The following is a 24709-nucleotide window of genomic DNA, read 5'->3' as shown; positions in this document are numbered from 1 at the left end:
AGAGAGGGCCTAACTAGTAAGGGAGAGAGGCCTTCTATAAAGTTTCAGGAAGATTGTCCCTGCCAGAAAAATATGCAGTGTAAAGACAAGACAGAGTAAGAATGAGAGCAAAAAACGTCTGGCCAAGCAACTGGTCATCGATCTGCTATGTGATTCTGGGGCAGAAATAGGAATGCAATTTCTCTCTCAACCCCCAGCCTTGTATCATGTCCACTGAACTGCTAGTTTTGAGACTCTTCAGATTTTTAGTAATTTGCTCAGCTCTAGCATTGTAAACTAAGTACACTGAAGGAAGCATTTAGCACATTTAAAGCATTGTTTTCTTACACTGTAATAGATACACAACGTACTAAATGTTCCTTTCAGGTCAGTATTAGATTTGTTAGCTGTCTTGTAGTTTTTGTAACTCCAAAAACATTGAAATAAATCAAACCAAAAATCAAAATAGCATATACCTACTTATTGCATTTCATCACTGAAATGCCATAACATGGCATTCCACTTGATGGTGCCATGAACTGTCTGAATCCAACAATGGATGCACATTCATTCATTCATGTAGTAATGAGAGACGTCATTGATAAATATCTGAATATGGAATATTTAAACTTCTAACAGTCCTGCTGAAGCAGGGGGAAACCAGTGTATTCTCCGTTACATTTAGCAACTGTAAAAACAACTACTGGTTCCAGGAAAAATGGTGTAATATAAAGTGCTATTATAGAGATGGGTGGGTGGTTCTGAACTTTGTAAGAGAGTACTAAAGGAGAGATACACTTCACACGTACCCTACAGTATCATCAGAAATAAAGCCGCAGCGAGGGAAGCTATCGTACTTCTGCTTTTGCACATAATGTTGTGATGAACAGTAAGGAGCAAGTCTTCCCTGTTAGAAGACTGAAAAGAAGCCTGCTTCTGTATACTGCTTTTTTAAGCTTTGAAGACATTTTACTAAAATTTTCCTGGCTGGTTAACACGCACACTATAAAAAGCCTCTGACTGCATGTTCCCACTAGGGTAAATAATGTTCAGCGTATATCCCAAGCCACGTCAGATGGATGAACAGACACATGCGCGCACACAGACTCAAGTCGGTTAAGAGCTGCTAAAGCAGCCTCCAGCATTAAATGTTAACAACTGTTCTTGGTGTTGGAAAACACCAACATTAATTCCCTAGAAACTTCAGGCTTTGATGGAAGTCTCTGGGAACATCCTATAACCGCAGCGTAGGAGGCCTCTCACTGCAAGCCAAGGACAAAGTGGATGAGTCTCTCCATTTATTAAAGATTTGCCATCTAACAGTTAAACTTTATTTTACTAACATTTCACATCTGTGACATTATGCTGCTATGACAATCATGGAAATGCTTTTCAAAACAGCATTATACTGGAATCAGTTCCTGGCGCAGTGTCTGACCGCAGGACTGTGCCAGGGCACAACGCCTGCCACCCCGGGGAAGGCTGCGCTTTCCAACAGGCAGCCAGAGCACCAATGTCACAGCCCAGGGCTGGATGACCGGATCATTCTTCCAAGCCATTCCTCCTTTCAATTGCAACCAGGCTGGGTCACTCAGAAATCACAGGGTTGCAAGTCAGTCCTGTTATACTTCACTACAGACTAAACCAGACATTTCCATTAAAGCACAGGAATTAGATTAAACTGAGTATGTGTGTAGGCTGCTGGATTGTGAAATCTCCATTAACACTCATTTTAAATACTATGTGAAGTGTTTTTCTCCATCTCTTTCTTTTTTATAATAAAAAAGTCGGCTGTTAAGTCAATATGACAAACCATGTACTCCTGAAGGGAGGACTCCAGAAAGCACTCAAATCAAGGCAAGTCTTAACAGCAATGAGTTACCATAAAGCAGGGAGGTGTAATGGACTGCCAGTCTCACAGCTGAAGAACAAGATTTAACCTCGAAGGGCAAGGCACAAGCAATCTAAGACGATCTACACTACAAGACTGAAAAGTGGACAAAGACCCAAAATAGCCCCCACAGCAGTTGCTTTCTGAATGACTGATTCTGTATCTACCAACAAAAAAGGGAAGGGAAAAAGATCCAAGAGAAACCAAAACACACAAGCAGTAATTTAACTTTACAGAAAGGCAGTTACACTAGTGGATCAGCATCTCTACAATAAATGAGAATAAACAGCCTATACAATACTCTAGTTCATAAAGAACTGACCTCTAGAACTTTTTCTTTCCTTTGCCTTGTAACAATCTAGGCAGACCACAAATCCACATTTTTGGCAGACCCAATGAATGTTAAATAATGTGGCTTCACATGCATCACACATCTCACGGACTCCTCTCACTGCTCTCTTCCATGCAATTTTGGCTGAAATACAAAATAAGCACAAGAAAAGGACTGAAATTTAAATGCAAAGCACAGAATGAACAGTCTTTATAGATGACGCATTCATAATTTTCCCCTCAGATGCAACTGGGTGTGGGGGAAGGAAGTGATCCTTCACAAACAGACCATCAACATCTACCCCCTTAGTTGCATTACACAGCATCCCCATCAATGCCACAATCAATACACTTATAAAGAAATTAAAAGCATCCAAAAAACACGGGCTAAAATAATACAGAAATAATACTCCTGCTCAACGTGACTCGGCTGCAAGTACAAAGAACAACTTCTTTAACATATATTTTTAAACCCATGCAAAGAAGAGAGCTGGGGTTTTCACCAAACTGGTGAGTCGGGCAGTTCCAAGTCAGCAGGAGGGGAGGGAGGTGCCTGTCCTGGAGACCTGGCTGGTAACTCTGCTTCCTGCCTCATCTCCTCCCTGCACTGCCTGGAATCAGTGGAGCCAGCAGTCCGTTTCCAGCCAGTGCCCATCTGCTGTGGGCCAGAAGGACGGACTAACTGTGGCTTTGGTGGGGAGGAGGCGACAGTGTTAGCACATGCTTTGCGGGGCCCACGCTGTCACATTATTCTCCTTTGTTTTGGGAAGGAGATACATCAGAAACACAGTGTCTGCTGGCAGGAGTCGGTACCTGGCTCGCTGCAGGCCTTGGCTTGGAGCTGGCTGCTCTGGCTGGAGAGCGGGAGGCCAAGCTGGGAACCGAGGCTGCTCCAATCCCAACAGCAGCCTGGCCCCAGCTCTGGCCCAGCACAGCCACCAGCGCAGAGAGGGGGAATAGGCTGGCCCACCGAGGAAGGTCCCTGCCCCTTCCCAACACACCCTCTAGCAAAATAGCCTAGGAAAATCCAACGCAACAGTCCAGTGAACTACTCGAAAAGCAACGGGTCATGACGAACGCAAACACTCAAGTAAAACTGCAGAACACTTAAGAGCATCTGAGATTTCCTTACCGTCTTTTTTCACCCAGGACATGGCTGTTTTCTCAGATGTTACTAACTGACAAAATTTATCACCTATGATATCTAGAATGTATTTAGAAGTTTCTAGGTCCAGTTCATCATCTTCATAGTTTTCATGTGTCCATAAACTCAGTGCTTCATCATCATATTGATCAGGAGAAGAGAAACCATCTATCCTAACCACTCCGTTCTTACTAAAAGATAACCTAAAAATGAAAACAGATAGTTTAACTGCATGTATCATTATATTCTGTGACTTACAGATAACTTGCTAATTTACCTTACTGCTTATATCTTACAACTAAGCATTTTTTACCTTCTTTAGCATCCTGCCACAATTTTTAATTTAAAAATAAGTCCTACTGCCAAAAACGGTTTCAAAGTGAACAGTAAGGAAGCACGAAAACTAAAACTAATTTTTTAGGCACTTTTTGAATTTAGTTTACTCATCATTCTCTCTATATAACATTTGTTTCTGCTTTAAAATTGCAGACAGGAAAATTCTCTTACTTTCCTTTTTGCCAAAGTTTGGTTCCACCTATTCCTCACCTTTAGTCTGACTCATATTTTCTAAATCTTTCTATCCTGCAGCTCTCATACTCAGAAAGCCAGAGTCCAAACACTATATTTAAACCCTTCTAGGTAGAACAAATCACTAATACAAAGTAACATTTTTGTATCAGCTAATTTCTAACCTTTAAACTAACTAAAGGCTTTCCTGTTATCCTACCCAATACCACTCCACTAATCCTGGCTATATTTAGCCTATTTTAAAGCAGCAACAATTAATTATTCCATCTTGCATAATACAGGATAATTCATTATACATATGTGATTATTATAATAGTTAAGGAATTTTACAGCAAAGCCAGTAAAATAGTTCTGAATTCCGAACTAAGTACCAAAAAAGATATTTAGATATGTATTTATTGAACAAGAAGAAATGATGATTTTTCAGTTATGACTTCGAACAGTAGTGCAGACTTTGTTTACAATTCAAGCCCTGCTATCTAAACAGAATGAAAATAATTAAACTGCTGTAAAATTTACCACAATATATTCAAAATATTCAAATTTTTAAATTCCATAACTGTGTTTTAAAATGTTGGCAAAACTTTATCACTGATATTCTCTCCTCTATACAGGAGAAAAAAACCCCAAAACTCCAACACTGCAGGATTAGGAAGCAAACATTCTTACACAGAAGGTATTTCAAGTCCAACATTGAAATGATTCCTGTAGGACTACCAAGTCTTGTAACTAAAGCTTCATTATAAAAAATTAAACCCAATCTAGGGAACAATTTCCTGTCCAAAAGGAGGTGGATATATACTGACAACACAGCCCATGCACAAATTAAAGCCATTTTGTTCTGTCTCAATAGCTGCGACACCTGCACCATGCTGCGTCCTGGAAAATTTTCTTCCCAACATTCGCGTTTTCCCTGATTGGCCATTAATTGTGAAAAAGAAAGTCGCAACTCCTCTGTCCTCAGAAAACGCCCAGAAAACCTTGAGCAGCGTTCCCACCATATACTGGCATAAGAACAATTATGAATAAGAGCAACTCTGCGGTTGTACAACTTGTCCAGAATAACTGAAGCTTCCCTTTTGAAAATCCCACTTCAAATGTCAGACACCTGTGTAATAGTGATGGGCTATATTTTCTGCTTGCCTAAGGTACACTGGGCAGCTGTTCTGATGTCTTTGCTATAAAGCTTTAAAGAGCAATGAAGTCAATCCACAAAAGAAATAAGAAATACAAATGTAAATATTGTTAAATTAGATGGTGTCTTTTATCAGGCAGACTGACTGAGCCAGAAAAATCAGACAAGCTTTCAAGCATGCAAGCCCTTTGTGAGTATTTTAAAAGTTAAAACACCACATTACCAGGAAAATAGCTGTACTTACCGCCGAAAGTAGTAAAATCTACAAAATACTGGTGAGTGAGTTGGTTCTTCTCCTTTCTTACTTCTTATTAACCTACATTCTCTGCATTTTTGTAAATTTGGTCCTATTTCAGAGCAGGAATCATCCTGCAAAAAGGACTCTCCCGTTTGCTTCAGCTTCTTTACTTTGCGCCAATCTTTTAACACTGAGCGAGGTATACCAGCTGCAAAAGCAAGGAAAGTTTCAGATGAGGTAGTGGCAGCCCCGATTTGCAGAACCCAGCCAGATCAGTCAGCCAGCGTTCAACATCTCTGAAAGTACATTTGTTACCTGCATAACGTATTTCATTATTGCTTCTGTTTGTCTGTCAGCACCAAAGTTTAAAAACCAGAGCTACCAATTAGACTTGCACAAGCAGGAGCACAGTTAACTACCTGCTGAGCTACCAGAAATACCTAGGACGCTATTTTCTCTTCTATTAGGTGTGTTGTTCACTAAAATCATCTTCAGAACCTCATTCTTACAAAACAAGCAAAGAAATACAATACCACAATAAAGAAAGGTTTGAATTCTGTTTCAAGTGAAGATGTATGCAAAAAAGGCAACAATTTAATGAACGAAAGCAGAGCTTAAAAAAAAAAATCCTACTGCTTCAAAATTTATTTTTGCTGAGGGTTACAGAACGATTACAGAAGAGCAGCTCTATTCACATGTAACTCATCTGAACTTAATGTAAAATATCCGGCATAAGGAAGAACAGACTCCATTTACTCTCTGTCAAGTTTGTTGGCTTTGCAAGGCTAAGCAGTACAATTCTATTTTCGATATGAAAGTCAGCAGATCTGACACTGAGTAACACGAGGAGCAAATCTATTGAGTAATATATGCAATTTTCACATACACAGTTTGAAACTGAACCCCGTTGCTATTTAACCAGGCTTTCATTTTAATGAGTTTTAAAGTGGCACCAGTTTTATCTGCAGATAGATAGAAGCATTTGTCATTTCATTTGCCACTACTCTTGAAAGTTCGTGTCCTGTAAACAGGGATCTGATGTAGATGACAGAGAGGTCAGGGTGCTAACTTTGGACTTGGTACCTGGGTTCAGATCTGCATTTTGCCAGAAACTACTTGTGCAAACTTCGCAAGTGACAGACTGACCATGTCTCAGTTCATAGCCTACAAAACACACTCCCAATTCACCCAAGGAGCATGATGGTAACTGGATTAAAACTTGAGAGTAGAAAAGGCTGAAGTACAGGTTTGCTAGTCCAACACAATGTTTTCTGCCTTAGAACCAGAGATCCTGAGTATCATCTGGGAGCTGCTAGACTCCAAGCTCTGTGGGCAGGAACTTGGAAGACCCCCAACGCTTGCAGGACTGTGAAATGCCTTGCTTTGCAGGAGGGAGCCTTGCAGCCTGGAGCTCTGAGCGCTCTGGCTAGCACACAGGCTCCTGGGGCTTTCCGAAACGGCACTGGGACAAAGCGGTTTTCAACCCTGGCAGTAACCAGATACCACCCACGTTGTAAAACTACCACCGAGCCCTAGATCCTGAAGCACAGTTACCTTCAGCCACCTACAGGGAGCCCAGGCAGCCATCCCATGGGGACCTGTTCTTTCCTGAAAGCTCCTCAAGGTTGACTATGTTTTTGTACAACACTTTGTGGAAAGTCCTTTTCATAAGATTTTCTTTTCATAAGAAAACCTCTGACCAGCACACTCTCAGAAATTGTAACGAAGCTCCCCTAAGACAAATTGACAGGAGTATCAGAAACGTTCATTTATTTAATGGGTTAACTAGGAGAAATGGACAAAAAGACCCGAGGTCTCTTAAGATTTTGAGAGAGGATGGCAAGCACAAGAAGCTGCTGTGACAGGACAGGCCCAACCCGTTAATGTGCAGGACACAGGCTGTGCAATTCACAACAGAATGTAACACCAACTCCTACCCATTTCCTGACCTAAGTTCCATGAAACAGTTCCATAATGTATTATCATATATCACTTCTATACTCAGGTTCTGCTAGCCAAAACAAGAAGTCACTGCCTTCCCTTAGGTAAACAGTCCTTCTACAACAAACGTACAAAAAAATCTTTTGCAACAATACAAAGGTCATAAAGACCTAACATGTTACACATGTATATTTACAGTTTAAGAAGTGAAACTGAGAAAGACTTTATAGGCATGTTCTCCTTGATCTTCCCTTTAGTTGAGGGGGGAAAGAAACTACTATCACTGGACCCAAGCCAGAACACCTCAGACAGACTGCAACACTTCCAGCACCCAGTACTGGTGATCAAGTACTCTCGGATACCAGAACAGTAACTTTATACACTAGGCAGTGAAAAGCCAGAGAATGCAATTACAGGGAGCAGTACTCATTTTCTTACTACCTGTACTTAAAAATTCTTGCAAAAAGTAATTTAATGGTAGACTCTCTCATACTCAACCAGAACAAAGACAAAAGAATAGTCCTTGAAGAAGAATACATTGGGATAAAAAATAAGGTACGTTCTTAAATAAAATCCCTCATGTTGGCAGACCAGTTTCTCTTTTCAGATAAATCTAGTTACAATTGGCTACATGCTACAGTACTACATTTCAATTGATATTTTTATTTCCCTAAATTTCTTTATTCCTTAAACAAGAGGGATGTTAACACCACATAACACACATGCTAGTTTGGAGTGTGAAATGACTCTCCCTCAAACCTTCCATTAAATTAACCAAATCATAACAAAGTGGCATCAGGCTCTCAAGGAACTGCCTCTGGCTTTCTGATCAAAGGATGAATTAAAGTTCAACAATAGAGAATCTCTTCCTCCAGTAGTGCTCTCAAAATAAATGCATTAGATCTTTTAAAAAGATAAAAAAAAATCATCAATACAAATGGCACTATATGCACCAGTCTGTTGAGCTCTGATGGACAGCATAAACCAGTTTGTCTACTCCTTATTTTTAGACCAAGATCCAGTTTGTTAACATATATACAAAATGCTGAATTTCTTAAACCAGGATATTTAAAACAGCCTCGAGACAGGTAAATCTGGACCAACTCATTCACACAAGCATGCTTTTTCACTCTTCCCCATTATCATGCATGACAAACCCTTCAGGATTAACACTGTGACTCCACATTAGTCTGTCTCTTCCAAATCAGATTAATATATACTCACTGCTGTTACTGCCGCTCTGTAACTTCAGCTTGCTTTTCTCTTTGGCACTCCTGCTAAGAACACCATTCGGTTTTACTTCTTCCTCTGTATCACCCTTTTTTTTCTGCAAATCATTTTGTTTCTTTTTGTAAGTTGGCTTGGGCTGCCGTTTAGTCCTTTGCTCTGACTTGCTCTCGCTTTCATCAGAGTCTCCGCTTTCGGAGCCAGACTCATAAGTTCGTTTTGCTTTTCTCCTAGGGTGCTTATCTTCCTTTGCAAACTTATCTGCCAAGATTTTACTATCTATGTTATTTTGCAAATCATTTGATGTAGAAGCTATTAAATTGACAGTACATGGCTTAATAATTTCTGAAACACTGTTCCCTGAATTCTCTTTTTTATTAGTGTTTTTATCTTCCTCCGAATGCCTTGTTAGCCAAGCCTTTTTCAGTTTAGTGTGGTAGTTTGGCTGACTCGTCTGGGAAGTTTGCCCACTGCCTACAGAGTTCGCTTTGTTTATTGTATTACAGACGATAGCACTGTCTAGGGAGAGAGAGGTTGAAAATGTCTGATTTTTCACAGAGTTGGACTCGGTCTCACTGGTGTTACTACTTTTAAACTGAGCTGCAGCCAACGCTGCCTTGTGCTTTTTCAAATGGACAAAGTCGGTGGAGGTGGAGAATCCCGAGCTGGGCTGTGCAGTGCTGCCTGTCTTGCCAGCGGCGGGTGTAACCGGAGCTGGAGTGCTGACCTTGCATTCCTGGGTCTGCGCCACCGCCTGACTCGCCGCTCTCGAGGCAGAACACTCCAGCGGCGCACAGGCCAAGACCGTGTTCGATAAGGAGTAAGTCACTTCTGAACTACCCCAGCTTGACACGCTGGTAGTTGTTGCTGCCGATGCGGTGACATCCGTTTTGGTGCTGCAGATCAGAGTTGTGGTAGGGGTGACAGCACGAGGAATGCTGCCTTGTGAGACAGCTGGAAATTTCTTTTCATACTGTGTGCGAGCGCTGTCTGAGTTCATATTTGGCAGAATGATTCTTCCAGTCTCCCTGGCTTCCGCTGTTTTCAGGCAATCTGCTTGATTTGTCACAGCTGAAGATCTCTCACTAACTCGATCTTTGGAAGCAGACGGCATTACTGGTATGCTATCGTATTTCGTGCTAGAAGGAGGACGCACAATAACAGATGCTGTAGCGGACTGTGACTTTCCACTCATTCTTTCAATGTGCCAATCCACTTTTTCGTTATTTGGGGCATTACCAGACTTCCATATTTCTGATAAATTCTGTTCGGAAGTGCCCTTGTAAACAGTCTGAGCTTCCTTCGGCTCCGGTACTAAAGTTGGTGGTTTCTGCAACTCCTGTATTTTGCCACCACCAGCATTAACGGGTTGAACAGGGGTTAGAGTCGGAGGTGAAAGGCTGCTATAGCTGCTTTCCTTCTTCTCCAGGTTCTGGTGCACAGGGGGGTGAAACACGGGGGCTCTGTGCAAGGCAGGCATACTCCGGAGTGTATTTGAAGACGAGATTGACAACTGAGTAGGGCTCCTGCTGTCACTTCTGAAAGAGTTTACAGAGTGAGACTGCACCGACTGTGAAAGCTGCTCGGGCATCTTGCTCGCAGAGCCTTCACTCTCTGGTTGGTGCTTAATTAAAGGTGGAGGTTTTGAAAGAGAAGAAATGTAAGAGGGGAGAGACTGGGGACTAGCTGCTGTTGAAGGACAATTAGTTTGCTTATCAACATAGGGACTTGAAGCTTCCTTTGATGGGTATGATCTCGGTGGTTCATTTACCACACTGTTAGACAAGGTAGTGAAATAGTTACTCTGCGGCAAACTCTGTGGAACTGAATGCTTCATTTTATACAGTTCTGACACAGAGCGTTCTGCGTCTTTGTCATATTTTACTGAATGGCTTTTGGGACTTGAAGATAAGGACGTTACTCTGGAATAGTTCTCTCTCTCTCCCTCCAACGCCTTTATTTTAGCTGTAAAAGGAGCAACTTCAATACTTTCTTGGAGTATCCGTCTGTGTTCTTCTTTGTATTTGCTCAGTCGCTCCCCAGTCTCCTGTGGTGGCCTTGGCAGCTGGTTCAACATCGGATCTGCAAAATGTCTGTGCATATGGCTCTCCTTTGCTGTCTGCGTTCTGCCTTGCTCTAGCTCCGTCTTTACTGGGGCAGTTGTAACAGAACGTAAAGGTTCAATAAATGCTTTCCTCTCCAGTTCTCTGAAAAAGGTTAAGCAGACACAGGTTAGTCTGAACGTAGCACAACATGCTAAATGGAAGGCTTTTCTTCCCATGCTCTGAAGTTATCTATTAACACAAAACAAACTTTTCTTTATATTAGGTACAATTTTCAGAAGCCTTCAGATGACTCAGAAACTCAAATACCATTCCAAGTCAACAGGGCAGAGTCTGTTTTGCAGCACACTGACGAGCTTTTCTCTATCACAGGCACCCATGTTTACAAATAAACTAAAAGGAAGCTGGGAGACACCATCAGCTGCTGAAACATACCCTCTCACATAGACTTAAACAGCAAACTTACTCTTTGTGATGCTCTACGATACTTTTGGACAATGGCGGGCTGGAATGCGTTGTCAGTTTGAGAGGCCGAAGGGGATCTGCACTGGATGGTCGCACAGGAATGTGACTCAGTAAACCAAGGCTGTCAGCAGAGGTTACCGGGGTGGGCTGGTGTAACCACGGGCTGGGAGTGTTCTGTTAGCACCAACCAAAACAAAATAATCAAATCAGATTCCAAAATAATCATGGGACCACAAGAGTTACTTTATCAAGTCCTACCAATGATCAGAGTGAAGTAATGTACTTCAGCATCAAATCATACACAGTAAATAAAATATAACATTTTAAGTTACTTTTTGATCAGCTGCAACATCTGACTGTACATCCCCTGGACTTGCAGCATACAAAATAGTTCACACATTTCAGAACCGTTCTTAGAACATTTCATTTTCAAGTATTCAGCATGAATAGTTAATTCCAGAACAGCATCTCAAGCTCACCAAAATCAGCAAACCTATGACAGTCTGACAGCGCTTAACTTCAGTTACTAGTAAACAGACCATTAGCTCTTCAATGAATTGCAAGAAATATTTACTTCAGAAGACAAATATGGTTTAGTATTTCTGGAAAATAATTTAATCTCCAGCTTTATAACGAATCTCAATATAAGGGACACAAGCATCTCTTTCCTGTATGGTTGCTCTCCTCCCCCCAACCAAATGACTAAGTATGATAATCCTAATTAATCTGCTTTATTTTGCCAGGCATTTTTAGTTGGCATAATTTCATCAGCAGCACACTATTAAAACGATGAATGTACACGCCTGCCATACTTTGCAGATGGCAAACACACAGTATGTGCAATTTTGTGCTGTGTACCTAAATACTCAAAAGGTGGGCAATACCAACCTCCTCATTTACACACACCGGGATAGTCTTAATTTATGAAACTGGTTTTTAATTGACTACTCAGGTAAGTTTCTATTTTCTTATCTTCTCTGAAACTTGTGTAGCAACTCTGCAGAAAAGACCAAGAGCAGCTCTCTGTCTCTCTCCCAAGACCTGCTTACGAGAAACACACACAGAGGAGTGGAAAGGCAGGGCATCCTCTCGAAGTGCTGCCCAAGTGCTCGGGACCAGCCAAGAAGGGACTGGCACAAGAGTGACCAGAGCTCTTGTGCACCCCAAAGCCCCTCAAGTCCTGCTTCACTCCTAACTCCTGGCACTGCCCAGAACTTGTTCCCCTCCTCTGCTCCTCACCAGTCCATCCCTCTTCTTCACCCCAGACTTGGCAACTCCCAGTTGAGAACTGCTGCAGCAGAAGGCGAGCCAAGAGCTCTCATGACACACGCAGGCAGCACAGAATAGATTTGCAGGTGCTACAACTCTGAAGTTCTGATTTCTATACTTCTGAATATTTAAAGCAAGCGCTTGGGTTTGCGCTAACAGTTTTAGTGCACACGTTTCCTAGGCCAGGAGTTCCCACGCTGTGGTGAGTTCCCACGAATAGCCTGTAAGCTGTATTAAAGTATTATGCAAAAAAGGCCCATCACCTTCTCCCTAGAGGAGCTGGGGAACATCTGCTCGAGCACCAAGCATTGCCCAAACAGCTTCCTGACTCCACCTGCAACCATCTACGGCCCAGCCCAAAGACGGGAGCTGCCACGGCCACCTGTGGGTGGTAGGAAAAGGTGGCTTGGGAGCACGCTTCCTTCAGCACATAGACACGGCTCAGCCCTGAGCCCAGGGTGGCAGCTGCGGCTGTTACAGCTGAAACACAGATCCCTTTCTGCGATTGTGGCACCCATGCAAACCGACTCTGGAAACGCCCGTTCTGGGTTTCTAAGACGTATTTAAAAAAGGCCTCCAGTGTCAGAGCCAGAAGACAAGTCACCACAAGACAATTGCCACATATCAACATAATTAAAAAGCTACGTGCCTCGGTATGCAGGGCTGCATACTACAGGCAGCCAAAGTGAAAACAGAGTCTACCATAAGTTCTTTAAAATGGACTTCAGTATGGGGTGGAGCAGGCAGCAACATGAAAATATAAATCCACCTATAGTTTTCTCTTAGGCTTTTCTTCGCTGCTGCATTTGACTTTATCACATTTTAGATCAAACTGACTTCATATTACAAGGCCAACTCAAACTGACTGTTTGGGAAAGACTTAGCCACAATGGTTTGGCTTTTCTCAAGAATGAGGCTGGGGAAGAATAGCTTTCCCCATGATGAAAAAGAAAAAAAATCTTTATAACCATTCAGGAACTCCAAGCTTTGACGCAAAGGCTTACAATTTGGCAGAAGGACCACTGTCAGTGACATGCCTTTTGTGGTCCCTGTGAAAATCTGCCCAAATTAGGCCAAGTTGTAAGCCTCTAAAGATCAGTATGCACATGCTCAGTGGAGGTTTGATTGAAGCTGGCAGTAAAGCTCTCCAAACTTTCTGTCTGCGCTACACATGCTTCATCTTACACTGTTCTTCTAAGGTGCCTGCAATGAGCATTGCCATATCCCAAGCCTGCAGGAGCTGAGAAAACTTTTCCTGTAATTGCCACGTCTGCCTGCCAAACACCGCCGCCGCACTGGGCGCTAGGCTGAAAAACACAAACCATTTCTTCTGAGACTTCAGTGGTTATACTCAGCATACAGACAAGAGGAATCACCCTGACTTGAATACAGAGGAGTAGAAAGCAGATGGGAAGGCAGGGATGTGTGTCAACAGGAACAGAAGGGGAGAAAAAGATATGCCAAGAGAGGGTACACAGACAGGTGTAAAGACAAGAGAAATGGGTGTACAGTGCAAGAAAGATTTATAAATGCTCGAGTATTTCTCTTCAGAACTTCCCACTGGATTTAGTACTCCTTCCATCCTAGCCTTCCTCCATTATTTAGCGAGCATACACGAAATTTCACTGTAAAGATGATTGTCCTACCTCTCCTAATACTTAACTTCCACAATGGCTTTCATAGTTCAAGGCAGCAAACGTTTACCCTGTGGACTTGAGGTCCCAAACCAGCTGGCTGACCTGACTTGGTCATAAACTAAACCCAAACATTTTGTCTTTCTTTACTTAGGAGATCAAGGTCTGGAAGAGCTTCCTACTCACATCCACTGTGAGACAGCTGTTACTGCTGGATTTCCATTCCTAGTTCTCTGCCTACTCAAAAAACCCACCATCGCCGCACACTTGGTGCGACACAAACTATTGAATCTGTACCTAGAAACCGCTGCTGGGAGACACCAGCCCCAGCTAAACACATCATTAGGAAACGAGCTCAACTTACCCTTCTCAAGGAAGCCTCCGCGTTAACAGGAGTTTCTGGGTGGACCCATTTGGAGGAGGGCAGACCGAGTCCTGAGTAAGCATGTGTTCCGTTTGGATACTGCCAAATAATTGGATAAAGCCCTAGCTGATTATAGGAAGCAGAAGGATGAGCTTGTCCAAGAAGATGTGGAGACTGGTGTTGTAACATCTGTTGCTGCTGCTGGTGTGCTAATGCCAAATGGCTTAAGCTGCTAGCATGAGCAGTCTCTAGTCGCGGATGGCCACCCAGCAAGGAGGCAGCAGGCACTCCGGGTAACACTGCAGGAAGTAGATGAGGGTGATGAACAGAATGGTGAGATGCGGTACTAAGGGGGTGGGTGTTAATAGCGGACAAGGGAGCCTGAGCTGAAGACCCAGCTAGCAGATGGGATGAACCAGTTAATGCAGGATGATGAGCGTTTGGATTTAAACAGGTTCGGTGGGATGAGGAATGCAGAGGATAATTATGCTGATGCAAATAAGGTGAAATGTGATTAGTTCCTGTTTCTTGTCCAATCAGAGTGGGGTCCCTGTACACCGTGAAATGTTCATTCTTGTCAATGATAAGAGGACTTTTAGTAGCTTCTAGAGCACTAACTCTAGCTGGAACTGGATGAAAACTAGACCTAGGCAAATCATGATCAGTTTTACTGGCTGACCTTGTTAATCCAGTAGCATGGCTGTTTTGGGAACTAACCTTAGACTTCACAGTATCAGAAGATTGGGTGAATTTAGGCTTAACATCAGGTGACTTTGTTTTAGGATGATCAACTGAAGTACTAGGTTTTGACTTCACAGAATCGGGGACTGGACTTTGTTTATGCAGTTTACTCTCTTCTGCTAGAGAAGCTACATTTAACGAAGACATAAATGAGCCATACTGCACTTTTTCTTTTTCAGGATTTAAGTGTTCATTTACTGATAACGTTTTGACAACCCCAGGTTGTATCAAATCCGTTTTGTTAACAACACTGCTAACCCAACTTTGATCGGCTTCCTGTTTTCTTGCTTCAAGGAAATCTGCATTTGCAAACTGCTGTTTTAAATCACTGCTGTGAGATTCTATTTTCTGAACCGTTTGCAAACCAAAGGTACTTGCAGCATTATCCTGGCTCTCCTTTTCAGAGTTGTTTTCATTAGTAATGTCAACAACACATTTCGGAGTAGGAGGTCTGGGTACAAATTGCTCATTTTTTAATTCTGCGGTATGATGTTTTTCTGCATTGCACTCTTGAACATGTGGATCCTTGGCATTCTGCTCATAAGGTGTTGGCTGCTCTGCTGCATGGAGTGAAGATTTTTCCTGCTGATCTAAGACGGATGACTTCAGTCTTTCTGTCTCTTCGTGTTTTTTATCCTCCTGTATTTCATCCCATGGAGAACGCCTATCTGTTAGTGTCTGTTCTACTCCCTCAATAGTTTGGGATTTTCCTTCTTCTCCATTTATCTTTGAAGAGTTCTTGCTTTTTAACTCATTTTCTGAATTTTGCTCTGAGGATGAATCCGTTAATCTTTTATTTGAAATTTCTGAGTCACTGCTCTCAGAGTAATCTGAGATATTGTCTGTCCGAAGTCTCTTCATATTTAATTTTTTTTCATCCTCTTCAGGTTTTCTTCTTTTACTAAGGAAGTGTTTATTTTTGTTTTTGGGGTTTTCTGTAAAAGATAAAAACATGTCTATCACATTTTCAGTCTAATGCAGTTTTAAGAAGCTCTCCCTCCCTTTCCAATAACGCCTTTTACCTCCTCGACTTATATAATCGTATCTTTCTTCTTTCATCTTCTCTTCATCAGGCATGCTGCTGTCAGAGCCTTTCCTCTTATTTGGCCGAGTATTCCTCTGTTGCTGGTGCTGGTGAGAGTTCTGTTTTGGTGCTGCAGTTTGGGAATTCATTGCTGGTCTGGGACTATTTGCTTGCGCACGCGTATAATGACCCTAAAAATAATTTTGTGATTAACGGACATAAATGCAATTTTAATTAGCAACTTAAAACATGTATTTTTAATATTCACAATATACAAAAATACTTAGGTAAAAAGATAAATATATCTACGTGGACTGTGTTGCTGTTCTGGTTGGAACGAGACCGTCGGCGCGAAGTGATGCCAATATTTTCACCTTTCAACAAAGAGTGAACAACATCATCTAGAAAGGTCATCTGAACCATAGAAGGATCAACATTCTGAGGTTCTAACACCTGGTTTATTAAAAAAAAGAAAAAAATAATAATCAGCAGATTTCAGACACTGCCCAATCTGTATTTTCTGTATCAGTGCTCACCACTCTATTTTGTGTGCTAAAGACTAATCAGAGAAAAGCCTACTTAATCCTGACAAGCAGAACTGACATATGACTCTCAAAGGCTGTCAACAGAGTAAAATCAAAGCAAATGTGTCTTTACGTATCACTGTAAAATATTTTTTTTAAATAAAAAGTACCCCACCACCACTTCCTCTCCCCCTTCACTGACCTGCAAATTTGAAATTAAAAGACACTGAGCTCTTCATAGAGTAACCCTTAAGTAGCAATTACTATATACAAGTATTTTATAAAATTTATTTAATATACTATAAAATGTACTGCAGAAGCACATTACAATATTGCTTCCAACAGAAGCAAAACTACTGAAAGAAAGGAACCAAAACGACTGGAGAGAACTACAAGACCTGCGGAGTGTTACTAGTGAGAGAGACTTCAGAAAGAAGGAAATGCTAACCATATCTTTAATCAATGTGTCACAAAGTGAAAAAAATACTATTTGGAGAAAATTAATTAGAGCAAATTAAGGGAAAGAATGTATTTGAGCATTAGACTAGTCTTAATTTTTTATTGTCACACATGAGTTTGTCACTCATGTCAAGGCAGACGGGTCATTTGCTATATTAACGTTGAGTCATTGGTTTGGTCTCCTGAAATAGAATTCATTACTGCCACTAAAAATACCAGTATTAATTCCTTTTGTAACATCAACTTCAGAAATACAACTAAAACCCACCACAGTAAATGTAAATTGGGGCTGCAGTAAATGCTTAATTCAATAAATTGCGGAAGGTGGGTATTTCTATTGCTCGGAAGAATTAATTGCTACTGCAGTGCTAAAAGATTTCAGTGCTGAGAAGAGAAATTCTCAACAGAGCTGACAGGGAAGACCAGTTCTAAAAACTAGATCGCTTCACTTCAAAGACTTCACTAGTCAAATAGTGACAGCAGAAGGAAAGCAAAACTGTAGGACTGGTATTAATCATATCATTGCACAAGCGTTCAGCTTCAGGATGGTTTTAACTGCTAGTCCAATGCAAAGTCACACTATAGTTTCAGCGCCGTAACAGACTCGCCCTGATGGAACTCAACACTCAGTGTGTTTCAGAGTACCACAAAAGAATTTTAAAACCTCCCAACGTGTAGTTTACTTGAAGCTTGTTTTCTGAGTATCACATATCAAACTCACCTGGTCATTCATAACAACCATAGTGCGGGTGAAGAGATCATGATGAGTAATGATACCAGTAAACCACTGGGTGGCAGAATCCTGTCTGTACACTCTCACCCTATAACCATTTAAGGAGTACGGACCTTTAGAAGGGGAAGAAATAAAAAAGCCATTGAAGAATTCAGAAAAAAAAAAGTATAAATGGCTTTTCCTGTTTTTTTTAAGCTTCATAGCAAACATATAGTACGCCTGGCATAGACAGCGAACTGCAGGCAATTCTGGCAAAGTACTGCCTGTGGATTTTGCTTTTATTCAGGAAGACATTTTGAAATGCAAATAGTACATTTAAGTATGCTTTAAGGTCAATTCTGCTATCATTTTCAACATACAATTTTCTTATCTAACTAAATCTTTCTTCAACCATGATGACAAATGATGGGAAAATTCCTGCCTACAAACAGCAACCACAAAAAAGTAATCTGAAAGGCTAGAAAGTGGCAGCAGCAGGTTATACAGAAGCTATTTAACAGGCTAGTCACATGCCCAGATGCTTTGCTGGAGAAAAGATTTACATCTTGGTGGTTAGGCTCTGCATCTGCCAAGTCTTTCCCATAAGTGACCACAGAGCTTCTCTCCATTACAGCAGTAGGAAAGGCAGCTGAGTGATCCCGTCCCTGCTATGGCCACACAGAACACTAAAAACTCCACACACTATGAAGACTTCAGCTCTTGTTTTCAGATACATCAACTGCAAAGAAACCCTGGCACACGGTCCCTTTGCAAAGATCACTTTAATTCACCTCCAAAAGCCCATGGGGGTGGGGAAATAAGTATGATACAGTACTTATAGGTAGTTTCAAGACTCAGAAATCGAGATTCAACAATTTTATTTAAGTTCAGTGTCTCACTTGATCATCGGGACCCTAAGTTTCATCACACTTACATGTTTATATACCATTTTGTATGACCAAGCAACACGGCCACCGAGTTCAGTTCCAACTGTGTGGGTTTCACTACTTCTGCAACCAAACCCCAGGTCCCAGGTCAGGCATCCAGGAACGGAAGCAGAACCAGCCCATGACAACCGACAAAAAGCCTAACTTAAATGATTTAAGAGTGCTTAGTTGCTCAACTGCACAGGCAAGGCCAGAATTCCCCTGTCTTTCCTGAAGATAATTTTTTCCAACCCCTGCCCAGTACATTGAGCAAGCTCAAACATCTGCAGCAAAGAGGCCAGGGAACACGCAGGTGACAGCTTTCTCTAGTAAAATATCCATATTCACACAACTGGATCCATTACACCCTCTGCACTACATTGTGTGATCATAAGGACTGTTTTTCATGTCAATATTTGAGAGATCAAACTAAGCACAAAAGCAGTAAAAATCTAGATATTTCCAAGTGGTCTTAGGGTTTAATTTTGGAACATCAGCAAGGCCTTTTGAAACACCTCTTGCATGTGATTAAGTTTTAAAACAGCTGGGAACAGGAACACCGTGTGACGGCACCCTTCTTTCACCCACATTCACATCACTCACTGCACAACAGAAACCTCGACATTCACTGAACCTTCTGAGCTACCAGCATTAACTCATCCCCAGAGCATGTTTCCAGCTGCACAGACAAGGGTCAGAAGTGCGCCAGCACGGGCACTGCCAATCACCGATACATATGGGCAGAAAGAGAGGAAGAATCTACAGGCTTACGTCTCGCATTCCTGGTCTTGGACCAGACGGGGTTCCCGTGGGGACACATTTCCTGATGGCTTCTCTCCAACCCTTACTCCATATGCCCCTGCAAACGCCTCCAGCTCAACTCCCACACTTGTGGCTGTCTGACCCAACCGCATTCTCCATGTCTCGAACTTTTAACGGCTGTCCCAAAGCTCTGCCTTGTTCAGACAGTCTCAGTAAAATTTTGCCTGTGTCTCTCCCTCTGTGCAAATTTCCCATTCCTACTTTCCTATCCCAGCTCCTCCTCTCTTGCATCCCACTGTTAACTGCTCAATGATTTGCAATCTCTTGCATAACCAGAACCAGCCTCCCCCTCTCCCCAGCTTCTTGTCTCATTTTAGCATTTACGATTCCAGGCCACTGGCTTCCAAGTCCTTTCCCAGTCTTCTCACTTTACAAGCTCCATCCGTCCTTCTCCATCAGCTTCCAGCTTCTCTTATACTCTTCTGCACTGACCCAGTGCCAATTTCTTTCCCCTTACTCCTTGTTCTAATCTGCGTCTGTCTTTCCTTCATCCCAGCTGTTATCCTATCTATTTTTAAAAGAGACTTTATCTACCTTTAAGAACAGTGGCTTTTTTTTCTTACATGCTGCTAGACTGTCAGTAAGAAGGAGGAAGATTAAACTGTGGTCATGCAACACAGGACAGCTCAGCTCCAGCCCAGCCCAGCCCAGCCACAAGCAGCCATTACAGGAAAAGCCTGGCTTTGTCTCCAGTCCCTGGCTGAATCACACTCAGCTACACATTGTTGAAACAGCCTGTGCAGTACTATCAGGAAATATCTTCAGGGCTGAAGCACACTCAGTGCTTCAAGAGGATTATTACACATACAGCCTGAGATTGTTGTGATAATAAATCTAATAGGAAGAAAAAATTTGAAGTTTTTAATTGTTAAAAATCAAAGATACTTTACTATGTTCCTTGAACTGGTTTTATTTGTCCAAAAAGCTTTCAACTTGGCCAAGTTTGGGAGGAGTTTGTTTTTTTTTTTTTTAAACAAGGAATAAACTACTTTCCTGCCAAACCTACAATCGCTGCTGCAAAGCAGGCTGCTGTGACTGCCGCCCAAAGAAAAGGTCACAAGGGCCAATTTTTTTCTTTAGTCTCGTAAATAATTGGACCAGTTTTGACTAAAACTCCCCCTCCTCAAATTGGCACATTTCTTTTCAAACATTTGGAACCTGATTTTAACGTTTTTCTCCGACTCTCCTCTTTCTTCAGATAAACTGCATTTTAACTGTGATAGTCAAAGTAGAAAATACTAAGATATGCGCTGAAGGCTTCAGCTTCATAGACAACAAGGAAAAGGCTGGATCCTAAAAATGCTGTAGAGGATGAAGTAAAAGAATATGGTAACCACCTTAATAGATGCGTCTAGACGAGGCAGAACTGAAAACGTTGCTTAGATTGCAGGGAACAGGAAAATGGTAATAACGGTAAAGAAAACCAGAGAAGGGAGGGGAGGAGAAAAGAAGGATAACGTGACTAGATTACAGCAGCTAGCACTGCTAGAGGGCTGTCTGTAAGCCACTGAAAGGTGTGTGCCAAATGCAAAGTCTCCGTGACCAGGAGCAGATTATGCCCCAGGAGAGTGTGACTGCAGTCTCTGCTAGCTGACCACCATCCCACAGGGCTGAGGCGGTGGCACTGCAAAGGCCCTCGCGGTGGATGGCACGTCAAGGCCCAAGGAAGCGTGTCTCTCCTCGGGCCACGCTGCATCATATCAGGTGAGCAAGTGGATTTGAACTGCAGCTTCTCCTTAGATGAGGAGAGCTAGTCTGCAAGGACTTGTGGATTAGGTTCATCCCATCATCTAAAATACTCCTAATTTGTGTATTTCTAAGCATCCAAGCATCTATTTGAGAAATTATATAAAATTTTATATATATATATATATAAAGACAAAAATATAGCTCCTGGAGTGATGGGATGTAATTGAGTTGTGTGGATGATGGGCTGGCAGTTTCATTTAGATAACTATTTCAATATTGCTCGGGTTTTGCTCAAGTATTGATTCTGTCCCAGTGTACATGGAGGCTTTTATAATTGTCTTATTATTGTTACTCTAATGAAATAAAATAAAATAAACAAGCTCAATTTTAGTTTCCTTTTCATATAGTTCTAATTTGAGTTCACACCACCTCTCAGTCCTGTTTCGGCTGCCAATTTCATCAGCAGACTATTAAGTCATGTTGTATCTCAGGATACTAAGATAAAATCTAAAACGACTAACACCGACATACCAACTTACTATCTCTACACAACTCCACACATTGCTTTTTTCAGCATCCTTTCTCTGTGGCCCATAAGAATAATCACATCTAGTCAAATTAGAAACTCCGCAGAAGGAAAGACAAAAGTTTTTACTGTAACTTCAATATTATACTTACCATATTCCTTTGGTCTTCTAATCTTAGTTTTATCAAAGAAACCAGACAGCAAGCAAACCTCAGTGCCATTCTTAAAATATGAGATTATTTACTGCTCCCCTCCCAGTCTTAATTTACAGAATAAATGCTTATGCATTTTTGTCCTGAAATTGCTTTACTGCTCGCCTGGGGATTTTAACCCAGACCCACAGAGGTTAGTTTCTGCCTCCCACTGCTAGAAATGCCTCTGTAGAGCTGCCTGTCAGTTCTGTAGAAAGTTAATGAATATACTGCAAATGCATATATTATTTTTATGATCAGCAAGATTGAGCCAAAATAATTTATTCTAATTCATATTAGTCCTCACATAACTTGCATCTACAGTGTGAAAATGATGTATGCATTTGCTGCAACCTTCCAGCATTAGAATCGAGTTACAAAATCGTAACTGATTTGAAAGGCACTTCTCAGTCAGGGGGTGAGGGTATGGGGATCTGAAAGTATTCTTCATCTGTGACAGAACTGTGAAGAACTACAAGCACAGACAGGTATCTGAGAAGTTATCACACGTAACAGCAACACTAACAGAGCACAAAACAGTTTTAAACATGCTAAAAGGTGTGTGGTTGCCATTCATACACACTTATTTTCACAACAAACTTTATAAAATATCGACCTTCAGACTAATGATATTCAGCTTTTGCTGTAATCACTAAAACATCAAACAAGTTAATAACAGTCTTCTTACATAGTCTTGTTTTCTTGTATTAACAGATACTTCCAAAAAATAACTCCATTATCACAAATGCTATGGGATGAGTCCCACACAACTAATGGCCTTAAACTAGCTAACACAGAATAAAAATAACACAATTTCCCACATAATTACCTTGCATAAAAATCTCCTGAACCTTTTGCTCCTTTACCCAGGCTTTTACCTCCTCATGTAACTGCGGGTTATCCCTGAGAACTGGGTTTAGACTGTCTACGTCGTCCTAAAGTAGAGATTAAAAAAAGAACCATATGTTATGTTTACTTGTAACATTTTCTGTTTATTTTCCTAGATGTATTTTAGAGTACAGTATTAAGTAGTTTGATGCTAATTTTACTGATTGCCTACAAATCCCTGTGTTATTTTTAGAAAAAACTTGAAAGCATAACATAGTGCTAGAAGTTATTTCATGGGAACATGGTATGTCAGATCCCACATGTGGCCAGACTTGTAAGCTATTAATAGGATCACACTTTCATAAATACTGTCTTACTACAAGCTAAAATTGCCCTCTAAAGACTTCAATGTTTACAGGTATGCAGAAAGAATTGTTTAAATAATGATTAAGTGGTTAAAAAAATAGTAACAAAAATCTGTTTTCCATATCTGTAAAATTTAATATGGACATATTGAGCATAAACATAAGATATAAAACCCACAAAGATAATGCGTAAGAGCTGTATTTTAAGAGAAACAAACATTCTGCAAGAAATACCATTACTAATTTTCAAATATGTAGGCCTTTGTTAATTAGGTAATTTCGAAGAAGACATGCTTTAATTTTTATTATATTCAGTTCTCCTGGAAAAGGTTCTTTTTCACTATTTGAGTAGGACATCATCTGGGAAATTGAGACATATTTGGTGGCACTGTCCTCCTAACAAGGAAAAACTAGGCACAAACACTGGTTCATATCCTTGAAAGCATGGCTTAAATCATCATTCATCTCTAGACTCTTAGAATACCTATTTCTCTATTTCAGAGCAAACTTGCTATTTCTGCCTTTGAAGCTGTGGCAGAGAAATAAAGCTGCATCGCAGCCTGGCAACTCCTTGTACAGAAGATGGCCTTGGAAATCCGTGAGCTGTAGGAACATTCATTTGTGCCAAGAGAACTTCAGACAGCTAAAATAATCAGAGCGATTCTCCACATACAAAATGTAAAATGTTTTATCAGTACTGCAGCTGAGATCAAGTAATTTCTTTCCTTGATCTCCAACAAGTTCCTTGATGTTTCACAATTTATTATGAAGAGCTCCAGCCATAGAACATAAAGATACAAGCAACACTCAGGGAATTGTGCATTGCTGCCAGGCCCTCAAGTGACATGAGCAATTTCTCTCTATTCATCTGGATGAGATTATTCCTGCTAACCCACCGATCACAGGATGTCTATTTCAAATTCAAAATTCACTTCCTGACACTGGAAGATTTGCTGTGCTCCATTACGAAGAATGCATCAATGCTTCAGTTATTAGAGAAAATTAATTTCTCTCATGCTTTTGAAAAGGGTATGGCCTCAGATCCAAAAGGAATGGTCAAGATGATCGTTTTAATACATGTAGAGTGGAACAAAGTAAAAATGAAGGGGAAGATCAACAGGACCTCTACCACCATGTTGCAAACACCAACCACTTATGTTGTTGGCATTATCAGAGGCACAAGAGGGTGAACACTAAAATTTATTCAAGGATGGCAGACTAGCAAAACACCTCCTCTCCCAAGGCAATCTAAAAAGCGTATCAGCTGTTCTACTTTCCTGTGCAAATCCGGTTTTGCACTGATCCTACATAGAAGCAACACCACCACTGGAAAGAGGGAATGATTTGCCAGGGGAACCCAACAGACCCTTGAACTGGAGCTTGTGTGATGATCAGTCATCTATCCTCCTTCCTACGCACTCTCTTTCACAGCAGCCTCAAGAGATTCCTGTACCAAAAATTTCCCACCTCAGATCCACAAGCATGAGACCTAAGCAACAGGCTGAGGCACTGCAACACTGGAAGTCTGACTGACTTAAAAATGCAAGTTAGTATACAGATCTCATACATTTTGAGTAATTCATTCAGTCCTATGTAAGAAGAGGTATATCTTCATTTCAAGACTATACACACTGATTAGGTACCATGAAGTCAGACCTGAACTAAGACCTTAACTAGTAACTCTTTAACGTTGC

At 41.2% G+C, this 24709-nt stretch overlaps 1 protein-coding gene across 12 annotated transcripts in view; it reads right to left on the bottom strand.

Annotated features, from left to right (window-relative positions):
* Positions 1 to 24709, bottom strand: part of JMJD1C (jumonji domain containing 1C) — a 165124-nt gene that overhangs the window by 16988 nt on the left and 123427 nt on the right. For 6 of the 12 annotated variants that reach the window (XR_012629595.1, XM_074874312.1, XM_074874315.1 and 3 more), the window contains 10 exons: positions 22652 to 22757; positions 17678 to 17802; positions 16283 to 16426; positions 15972 to 16164; positions 14209 to 15905; positions 10943 to 11115; positions 8411 to 10620; positions 5252 to 5453; positions 3333 to 3547; positions 2193 to 2345 (listed from right to left, as the gene is read on the bottom strand). Coding sequence is in view for 11 of the 12 variants with exons in the window: in XM_074874312.1 (XP_074730413.1) it covers positions 2193 to 2345; positions 3333 to 3547; positions 5252 to 5453; positions 8411 to 10620; positions 10943 to 11115; positions 14209 to 15905; positions 15972 to 16164; positions 16283 to 16426; positions 17678 to 17802; positions 22652 to 22757 (5218 nt within the window). In the remaining variant the exon portion in view is untranslated. Of the gene's footprint in view, positions 1 to 2192; positions 2346 to 3332; positions 3548 to 5251; positions 5454 to 8410; positions 10621 to 10942; positions 11116 to 14208; positions 15906 to 15971; positions 16165 to 16282; positions 16432 to 17677; positions 17803 to 22651; positions 22758 to 24709 lie in introns of those variants that run through there. The other 6 variants (XM_074874314.1, XM_074874319.1, XM_074874318.1 and 3 more) reach the window with 5 other exon arrangements.

The sequence above is a fragment of the Strix uralensis genome, chromosome 7 (genome assembly GCF_047716275.1).
Source record: "Strix uralensis isolate ZFMK-TIS-50842 chromosome 7, bStrUra1, whole genome shotgun sequence".
Taxonomy (NCBI): domain Eukaryota; kingdom Metazoa; phylum Chordata; class Aves; order Strigiformes; family Strigidae; genus Strix; species Strix uralensis.
Note: the sequence above shows the minus strand (reverse complement) of the source record. Positions and strands in the feature narration are given on the sequence as shown.